The sequence below is a fragment of the Psittacula echo genome (assembly GCF_963264785.1).
Source record: "Psittacula echo genome assembly, chromosome: 3".
NCBI lineage: Eukaryota > Metazoa > Chordata > Aves > Psittaciformes > Psittacidae > Psittacula > Psittacula echo.
The window spans coordinates 2,153,545-2,164,191 of record NC_137736.1 but is presented as its reverse complement, the minus strand read 5'-3'; the positions used below and the strand labels follow the sequence as shown (position 1 = coordinate 2,164,191).

The following is a 10,647-nucleotide window of genomic DNA, read 5'->3' as shown; positions in this document are numbered from 1 at the left end:
GAAATTGTACTTTATCATTCTTCTTCAGTGTCCTGTTCATGAATGATGAAGGTTCGTGTTCCCCAGCCTTGTAAGAACACTGAGGATAATCCCTTTCTATTTATTAAAAATGATCAGCAAGGGATTATATGTTAAGAAGAGGCCTCAACCATTATGCTGTGTGTAGTATTACATAATGATCTTAAGGCCAAAAATCTGGGCCAAGACTGTTGCAAACAAAAATCATGATGCAAAGGAACTACAGTCCTTAATTAAGTGTACAAAGGGAATTATATAATGAGAGTACATCTTTTGTTTGTGTTTAAACAGGTTTTCTCCCCTCATTTCATGCTGTCAGTCTGACGTGAGTCTACTGTGAACCACAGAAGACATGAAGGGACAGAAAATACAATCTCTTCTTATATATTTATTTCAAATTTGGGGTAGGTTTTACCTCTGTTGTTTATGGAAAACAAGAGAGACTCTTGCTCATTTTTTTAACTAAGAGGGAATTAATTAGACACTGATTCTTAATGGTAAAAAACCAACCTGGGGTAATGTAAAAAACTTCTGAAGCAAAAGACAACTGCACGTGGCCATCGAGCACCCACGCTGTTACCTGACGATGTTTCTAGCTGGTGGAGTACACTGTGTCAGTGCTCAGCAGACGGTAGCTGTCAGTCTGCACTGAAAATGGTTTGAAGTACGTTGCTTGACTTTGCACTGAGAAGACTGAGAAGGCATCCAGATTGCCCTGCAAAATGAGCTCGAGAGGGCATCAAAACGGCCAAGAAGCAGCCGGACACTCATTACCAGCCTAACAGGTTGTCTGGCTTTGGCCAAGAAGGTCCATATGCCAATGCTGTGTTAATACAGTCAGGGTTTTTAAAAGATTCATTTCAAATCGTTCTTTTATGCCAGTAAGGCCTAAATTAAATGTTATCAGATGCTACCATTTATGTGAAATAGTTTGGGGGAATTCACACCTGAGTTAACTCCAGGGGCTGGCATAGAGCTCCTTGAGCAGCTTCCCTGAGCTTCATTTGTGGTGCTGAAGCTGTTTCAAGAAGTTCTGTCCTTCCTGTCAGTTGAACCATGGTGTTCTTTTTTCCTGTGATGGTACAGTAGCTTGACACTATGTGAGGGTTATTGGTAACCTGGGTCATTGCAACACGCACTATGAACAGCTGAGCGAGTAGCAAGCTGCAGCTCAAAAGGTTTTGAGGGTCAAGGTGGTGCTTTTGGAAAGCTGAGGTGCTAAGGTAGTGGTGTGCTGATTTAAATACGTAGGTGCTTACTCAGAATATCTACTTAAACTGATGAGAAATTCAAAGACCACAGCTCTGTATTATAGTATTGGTTAAACTGAATGAAGACCCTTGCTGTCCCAGAGACTCACATGGCAGAAGAGCTGAGCTGTTGGTATGCTTGGTAGGAATGTGCTGCCTGCCACAGTGTTTTGTCAGGGATAAAGAGAGGCAGAAATATGTTTGTAGACTAGATTTAACTTACTCATTTGTAATTACGGGCTTTAGGTTTTGCAGAACAGGAAACAGTAACAGGACTGTTTTCCAAGGACTGCATTCTCCCCTGTCTTTTCCCACCTGGGAGTGATGAAGTAATTTACTGGAAGAAAGGGGACAAATACGTGCACAGCTACTACTACGAGAGGGATCAGCTGGAAAGTCAAAACCCGGATTACAGACACAGAACACACCTTTTCCATGAGAACATTCCTAGTGGAAATGCCTCCTTGAAACTCAGCAACCTGACCTTGACTGATGAGGGCTCTTATAGTTGCTATGTGGGAACCCAGCAAACTAAAACAGAAGTGGAAGTCACGCTGCGCGTAAAAGGTCAGTGAGACATCAAAAGTGGTTGGATCGTGCCAGTGGAAATGGGATTATACCGGCAGAATTTCTTGTGTGCTATGCTTTCTTCTGAATTCAAACACAGCTTAAATTTTGTTCTCAGTTACATGTATTCTCCCTAATGTTATTTCAAAAGACGAGTCACTTCAAGTTAAAAAGGATTTTGAAAGTAGTAGGATTGATTTCTTTTCTTTTTTTCTATCTATAGTACCCTCTTACTATGCATTGGAATACCAAAAGACAAACAAAGAAAGGATGCTGAAGTGCTATGCCTTTCTCGCTTATTCAGCACCACGTATATCTTGGGTACGAGGCAACAAATCCATCCAAGAAACAGGTCAGAAAGAAACCAGGGATGGAGTTCTCTATTCTCTTAGAAGTGACCAGAACATTGTAAACACAGTGGATCCTTATTATTGTTATATCCTTCTGCCTGATGACGAGTGGGCTGCTGAATGGAAGATGCAAGGTAGGAATGTAGTCTCTTCCTGCACCATTGCTGAATGTCACAACTGGTTTCAGACCCAAATTGAATACAGTATTTCTGCAGTGGGGCATATGGGATGATGCAAAAGGATGCACCTTCCTTTTTGACACTCATCAGTTGGAATTACAAGACAGCATGCATCCAAGAAGTAGGGCTCAGAGAGGGTAGCTCACGCTTCTGTAGTTAGCTTTATTCTGAACATTTCTTCCTTACTGGTTTCACATTTGAAAAGGTGCCTAGTAATTGAACTTCAGATAAAATATATGGAAACCTCAGTGATCCTGTGGATTATATGAGGGAGATGAAAGTTTGCCTGCTGCTCTAGATGCATATGCTCTCTATTCAGTCCATTTCCCATCTTTTGCTTAGTCCTGTTTGATCCTTTCATTGTACTTCCCTTGAAGTGCATCCTTAGGTGCCCAGGTTGAGTGCTGGGGATGCATGGGAGTGGAGAGCAGCAAGCACTGTTCACAGCTGAGCAAACATCAGCTCATTTTGTTAGTTAAGGAAAAAAGGACTATGAAATTTTAACTCACCATTTTATCCTCCTCCTGAATTTCATTGGAAATTCAGTTCAAGTAAATAACTGGTACTTTTCAAGCTCTCCTGTTTCTTAGGGAATACTTTTTTCATTGGATCAAGAGCAATTCCCTTGTGAGATGTGCATGGCTGCTTCCATTGCCCTGATTTCCCCTTAAAGTGTACCCAGACACTTTCAGTTCCTAATCCACTGCATATACTTCAGAACACGAGCGCAGTTTTTAGTTTACATAGAACAGCTTACAATATGGAAGGTTTCAAGTATGGTATTATAGTAAGTCACAAGAGCACTGTAACTGTCTATTTTGTTAATCTGTCCTTCTGATCCACAAGAGAAAAAGGGGTATTTCATGACACCTTTGTTTGAATTTCCCTGCATCCATCTATCCTCCCATTAGAGCATTTTGAAAGCATACTGCTTTCCTTTTCCTTATATAATAGCACAGTGGGGTACAGTTTTGTTTTGTCCTCATGGGTTTCACTCCTGCAGCTCTGCTCATTCAGCCCCACACACCGAAAGCAAGTGTCAGAATAACACATTAGTTCCTTCTGCAGCAGACTGCCACCCTCCACAGTTTCCTCTGGTTTTGCTTCCTTTGCAGCAAATCCCTGCTGTCACATCGGTGGTTGTGCTCTGATATTAATTTGTCTTACACTGGTTTTTCATATATTAGCTATTAGTTGCACTTAACCTGCTCTTTCCTTCCTCTTCCTTTCTTTCTTTAAAGCTGTGCATTAATTGTGTTTCACACATGTAAAGTACCTAAGTTTGCCAGAGCTGAAAAACGTTTCTAACTAAATACAAACTTTTATTCTTTTAATTCAGTTACTTTGTAACAGTTTTATCCTTTGTGCTTCAAATGTGAAGGTTGCATTTTGTCTCTGCTCCCAACATGTGGAATTTCATGCTGCTTCACTTGTAACTTAGACTAGGCTGAATCACTTTCTTTTTTGAGCCGCCTAATTAGAGGAGAAACAGGCAAATGACAAGACCGTAATTGGGTATATGATGCCAAATTAGATATTTTTGACATTAGATTATATTATTTATTGGTATTGGATACAAATTGGATACTTTTTGATGCAAGATAGGTTTGCTTTTAACATCTTCAGATGCTTCTGGAAACATACTGTGATACTTGAATATATCAAAATAGTAACATATGCTTTTACGTTTGTCTATAGTTGTATCAGACTCCAGAAAAGAGTCAGAAAATGTCTAGATAACCTTCCCAGTGCTTTCCAAAGAAGTTGCAGAGAGTTCTTCAATTATCTGTTTCAGACCAGCTGTCTAATGTGGAAGGAAGTAGCATTGCAATTCCTTGTGGATATAGCAATGAGACTGCTATCAGTGAAGGTCTCAGTGTTGTCTGGACACTGCACAGAAATGCAGTGATTTCACTCCTGGCCTCCTACAATGGCACATCTCACTCTTACCAACCTCGAGTCCAGGTTAACCAAAGTGATTTTTCACTGATCTTGGATGATCTTACTGCCAGCGACAGTGGAGAGTATCTGTGCAATGTTTCAACGCCTCGCTACACGACACTTACTGTGAGAACTTTGGAAGTTGGTAAGTTGCCACTCTTTCCAGTTTGGAGATGGGCACTGGCGAGGGGAACGCAGAGCCAAAGCGACAGTCAGAAATGTGTAACAGAGCAAGAAAAAGCATCTTGAGTAGTTAGTACAGGGGTGTAGAAGAGAGGTTTTATTATTGTTGTCCCATGGAAAAAGAAATGTTACCCAAGATGGATTTATTTAAAGACCTGAAGTTTCTTGTTTTCAATCAGCAGCTTGCTATGGCAAGGGTCTCACAATCAGTGGCTGCCATCAGTTAGCACCAACGGCCCTCAGAGCTGGGGGCACAGGGAAACTCTCAGAATCATGTCTTAGATGCTTTGCTGATAGCAAATATGGCCTTTAAAGGTGACAGGGAGGTGAAGGGAAGCCAAAGTGTGGTATAAATTTGCCTGCAGAAGAAACTTTGTTGAGGAGAACACACAGTTGTTATTTTCAGAGCTTTAATTCTACACAGCAGGTGTTTTCTTACACCTGCGTTTTATGCAATTACCGTCACCTAAAAGACTGGGAACTAAAGAGAACCTGAAGCAAGCCAGTAGTGCCTGAAAAATAGAGGCAACATAGCAGGAAAAGGGCTAGAATAGGTGATAAGAACTGCATATTCTTTATTTCCTTCCTCCTCCCCTATTATAGCTTAGTTACAGACTGAAAACTTGATGTCAGGTGTGTTTTAAGTGGCAGTAGCTATATGCAAGCTAGAGGAGGGGAGTTAAAGAAAACAGTTAAGTCGGACAAACACACTTTCTTGCACCTTGAATTACAGCATGATCTTCTTTGTCCTGTAAACCTAGCATTGTGCTTCTGAAGTGGAAAGCATCGAACACCTCCAAGGAGTTACACACTTAACTGATGCTCAAGTTCATGTACGTTTACATGTACAGTCCAAATATGATCAGATCATCCTCTACAAATGCCTTTCTCTTGCTGCTCTCTGCAGCTGTATCTTGCAGTAGCCATAGGTGATACCAATACCCTCTTTAGTGGCTAAATTACTGTTCCACTCACAGAATTTTCCGACTCATGGGCCAGAAATGCAGAACAGAGAAGACACCAGAAGGATTATTACCTTTGTGGCAGCGCAGCCTGAAAGCAGACAAGCAGACAGGGACAGTAGGCATACGCGAACGAGCTAGATCAGTATGTTGGACAATGGTCATAGCACAGCAGTTGCTCAACCACCAGAAAGATTTCCAAGTGCCATTGAAAAAGGAGACTTTTAAGGGGAAAACTGAGATGGACTTGCGGTCATTTCGGATCTGTGTAAAGAAAGGTTGCAGCTTAAAGCTGCTCTACCAAAGGCATTGACAAGATGCTAACATAGGCCTGCATGTGGGGACAGAGCCAAGCTAAAGGCAATGACTAAATTAAATGTTCTGGTTTGGGGGTGATGGTATTGTAACTGTTTGCCAGACATTCATAGGGAATTTCCAGAGGCATGTAGAATTTTTCACATTCTTTGAATGAGATGCAACAGTGGAAAGGAAGCTTGAAGTGAAAGAACTGTACTTAAGGAATGAGTCCTCCTGGTCTAAGTGTTCTCGTGTTGAAATTGATGGGAGTAATGAGATGCTTGGTGCCGTGCAGAAGTGCCTGCTAGACAGGCTCTTATCTCCCATGGAATTCATTGCTACCACTCACCTCGGGATCTGCTGCTTCTTGTGCCTGCCTGAATTGCATGGTTGCATCATGGAGTTAGAAAACGTTTTAGTTGAAAATTGCAAAACGTTCACAACAGAAGTTAGGAAATCTATGGTCCAGGCTGGGTAACACTGAGTTGTTCTACTGGAAATCAGCAGTACCGTTAATGGTACTGAGCACTGTACCTAGAGGCAGTGCCTACCATACTGGGCGCTTGATTGTTTTAAATGCGACTTGTATTAAGAAATCGTCAAATGATATTACATGAGCACACGTGGAATTGTGTATCAGCACAGTTAAGTAAAATGATCTGCTTTCAGCTATTTACACTTATGTAATGAAAGTATCACTTTACAGTATGGGTCAAGTAACAAGCATTGTTGTTATTAGTAATATTCAAAAGAAACTGAGACATTCTCCCTAAATCATAGCTTTTAGACTATAAATAAGAGAAAAATCATAGCTTTGATATACTGACTGAACCATAGTGGACATTAATTTGCAATATCAAGCACTTTAAACTGATGGAATTTGTATTTTTAAAGAAAATTCAGGTAATACCTGGGACGTTGTCACAGGAGTCACTGTTGGAGTGGTGCTGCTGGCAGTAATCATTGGCTTTGTCTGCTTCCTGCGCAAGGTATGGGCAATCACTAGGGGATTAAGTTTTAGAGGTACTGTTAAGCTTAAATACAAACCTTGAATGTTGGATTAAAACGTAAGTTTGATTTTCCTGGGATAAAGCATACAAGAAAGAATCAAAATGTAGAACTGTGAGTCTCAGCATAAATAAATTGTCCTCATTCTTGTTATTTTCTGTGTCCAGAATGTCCAATTTGGTCCTGAATGCAATAGTACGTTGGTTATAACAATGTTAATGTGCCCTTCCTTTGACCAGGTGCTCTCCTGTGCTCTGTATAGACTTAAAAATTGATTGCCCTTCACAAGTACTTTCTGATAACTCGCTTTAAAAACAACCAAACTGGTTCATTTTCTTTTAATCAAACAAAAAGAAACCCCAAATAAGCCAAACAAAATCCTTCAAATCAAATCAGAAAGTGCCCAGGCAATGCACATCGCTAGTCTTCATTAGGGCCCAAATTACTATGTCAATTATATCTGATGGCAGAGCTCACCAAAACTTCAACGTGAAAAGTTATACTGATTTATATATAATATATACTAATATATAAAATTATATATAATATATACTAATATAACTAAGGAGACTGCTACAACCATATAGTCTCTGATCTCAATACTGTTTGCAGCTCTTCAATTTACTGGAGTACAGCATCTTCAAGTGGATGTGTTTTATTCTTGTGCTTTTGTAATAGGCTGGCTCTGTCTTATATTCTGTCTCCTGCATTTGTGGTGAGCATCCTTAAAAAATGAGCTTAGCTCTTAGTCCTTAGGATGCATCTTTCTATGTCTGACAATATAGCCCTATCCATGGAGAGATACACCCTGGGCCTGAAGATTTTGGCACAGCCTGAATTTGTTAAGCTTCAGGAGATGTTTTATGATGGTTACCATCGTAAGGGTCAATAAGAACACCAGAAAGACAACTCTAAAATTATTAGGTCTCAGCCTTTTCTCATTTTTCTCTCACTTACAGATTCACTTGCATGCTTCTTATTAGTCAGTTTTAATGCTAACTTGCTTTAGAGATGGTAACATACTTTCGAGATGCAGCTGTTTAAAGAATTTAAGCAAGATTCATGTATCTTGGGACCTGTTGAGACCTTTAACACATCACAATCAGAGGAAACAGAACAGTTAACAGATTAACTCAGCTCCAGTTACATTGATGGAGGACTACACGGAAGAAACAGGGATGTTTGTGCACTGTTACCTGGATGTTTGTTTTACTCAGCTAATGTTAAAATGGAAAGTACTGACTGTATAGTGAGTGTGTCTTGTTCTGTTCCCACTATGGGATTCATTTTACACATGAGTAGTTCTTACAAGCATTTGTTATTTTACTAGAAACGCAAAAGAAGAGGAGTCTTATGAGCACCTTGACATACTGGGAGAAAACCCCTCTCTGCACACACAAATGCTGCTGAGATTGCTGCTGAAAAGAACAAAGAGTTCCTTCACCTTCCCTGTTGCTCCAAAAGCCACGTGGAAATGTGATTATCTGAGCAACAGTAACAAACAATTGAACCGGTAGAAAGAAGAAATGAACGTAAGCCAATTGACACTTGAATGTGAGGAGTCAGCGTGGAAAATGAGAACTTGGGTATCCTAAGAAGAACTTTCCACAGAAAAATAATCAGTTTGGGGGGGTTTTCTTCCCCCCCCACCCCGTACGAGGGAAGGAGAGGGCTTCCTGTTTTGCACTTCAATAAGTATTTTAATTTCAAGCAGAGACAACATACCTGTTCAAAAGTGGAAAAGATCTAAGAGAACACCCTGCTCCTGAGTCACAGGCAGTCCTGATGGGATATGTCTCTCCACAGCATCTCCTATCTCTCCTGCAGCTGGCGAACAAAAGTGCTTTGGGAGTTGTGGAAGCTTCTGAACTGTTCATAGGCAAAAGCTGACTTTCTGCTCTCCTACCAAACTCATACAGACTGCGACTGGCAGGACAGATGGAAGCTGGGTTATGCCAGGTTTGATGCTTCGCCCTGCACAGTTTTAATCTGTGCTGCTTTAACAATCTGCATGTGAAATACATAAGTGCTGTGAAGCATGACTGGATTTGCCCTTGGTTTTGATTTTGTCAGAGATCTGCCAATTAGTATTTGTTCCAACATAATGAAGAGGGCTGTTGGCAAGATGTAATCTTTTATTGATCCCTGAGGCTTGGCAAAATAGAAATATAAATAAGTGAATGGAATATACTATACGGCCTCTTTGGATTTTCACTTGATGTTTATTTCTGTAAGTGCTTATTTATCTCTACATCTGTTTTCAGTTGTGCCCGATTATATCGAGCATCTTCTCATATCTGTCAGCTTGGACTGTATTTACTCCTCTTCATGAACCTGAAATGAAATTGAGATAGCATCCAACGGTTAAAAATGGAAGCATTGAGGGGGTGTTAGAGTAAGATCGCAAATAAATGACAAAAACTTCTCTTCAGTAATTCTTCTGAGTTTGTATCTGAAATAAAGTGGCACCAATCGAGCCAACCTTTGCCATCTTGCTTCAGCTGATAGTACTGGTTTCTTGTCCTCATGCTAGAGCATACATCCCTTTGACAGCAGATACTTCTATACAACTCTGTTTCAATAGATGGTGGTGTTTGTTCTGAATCCCTCACACTTCCCAGCGTTTCCAGGAACATGGGCTCTAGTGGCAGTAGACAAGGTATTTCTAATGCCAGAGAATTAAAGCAGTCTCTCCAGCACCTTTCTCTCCCCAATGGAGATGCGTTATGACTTTTGGGACAGCACTCGCTACCTGAACATGTTTCCTGGCAGCTACTCCCATTACTGTCCCTTCTTGTGGAGATGACACCTCTATGTGTACCATGGAGCTCACCTTTTGACAGTAAAATACTCTAAGCCAGAGCTGGGATTGGTGTTGACAAACTAGCATCTGACTAATAAATACAGGCAATAAAAACTGTTCTACAGCTTCTGCATATTTGGGGCAGAAAGAGGGTACTAGAAGAGAAGGCTCTGGGGAGACTTTATTGTGGCCTTTTAGTTCTTAAGGGGGCCTGTAAGAAAGATGAGAAGAGACTTCTTAGCAGGGCTTGTTGCAATAGGACAAGGATTTACCCTTTTACCCAACTAAAAGAGGGGAGATTCAGGCTGGATGCGAGGAAGAAAGTTTTTACAATGAGGGAGGTAAAACACTGGCCCAGGTTGCCCAGAGAGGTGGTGGATGCACCATCCCTGGAGACATTCCAGGCAGGCTGGATGTGGTTCTGAGCAACCTGATCTAATTGAAGATGTCCCTGCTCATTGCAGGGGGGTTAGACCAGATGACCTTTGAAGGTCCCTTACAATGCAAACCATTCCATGATTCCATGAAGTACTCAGTGTTAAACAGCACACAGTGCTAGACAAAATGGATTACTCTCATGGTTCAACTATTCCAGTATCCATATTATTTATATGGAATAACATAAAGAAAAATATGTGGGAATCCTTTACTCTTAAAAGCTGTGGACCTTCTTTTTGAGCTTCAACGACAGCCCTGCTTTCATCATGCATGAATGTGTGAGAGGTCAGATCTTCACGCAGTTTTAATGTAACTCTGCTCTAGTCAGCGGAGCTACAATCATTTAAATCAGTCAAAGACGACTTTATTAGTCCAATATGAAAGCAGAAATTGGACCGTTCCTCCCACAGAATAGTGGGTACAGAAGAGAGGAGGAAGGTGCTGGGATCAAGTGGGATAAAAATACAAAAATTATACAAAAAGGTGTTTTTTCCCCTCTTTCTTGACTCAGGAACTGTCAACCCCATAAAACTTAAGACGTTAAGCATGGCAGGTTACTTCATTTGCAAATGAAATAGATAAAGCACTGACCCAGCTTCACTTCATATCATTCCCACAAGGCAAGCACAGATAAGCAAGGGTTTGCTTTCA

The 10,647-nt window shown here is 40.8% G+C and overlaps 2 protein-coding genes across 3 annotated transcripts in view; one reads left to right on the top strand and one right to left on the bottom strand.

The window, feature by feature from the left end:
* Positions 1–370: 370 nt before the first annotated feature.
* On the top strand, positions 371–7,030 carry HHLA2 (HHLA2 member of B7 family; the record flags this gene model as incomplete). Its single annotated transcript, XM_080612677.1, has 6 exons — positions 371–422; positions 1,515–1,835; positions 2,059–2,319; positions 4,160–4,450; positions 6,642–6,736; positions 6,923–7,030. The coding sequence occupies 6 exons, from the start codon at positions 371–373 to the stop codon at positions 7,028–7,030; spliced, it is 1,128 nt and encodes a 375-aa protein (XP_080468803.1).
* Positions 7,031–9,071: 2,041 nt separating this feature from the next.
* MYH15 (myosin heavy chain 15) overlaps positions 9,072–10,647 on the bottom strand; it is a gene marked incomplete at both ends in the record, with an annotated part of 46,424 nt that continues 44,848 nt past the window's right edge. For both annotated transcript variants that reach the window (XM_080613602.1, XM_080613603.1), the window contains one exon: positions 9,072–9,089. In XM_080613602.1, coding sequence (XP_080469728.1) covers positions 9,072–9,089 — 18 coding nt within the window. The remainder of the gene's footprint in view (positions 9,090–10,647) is intronic.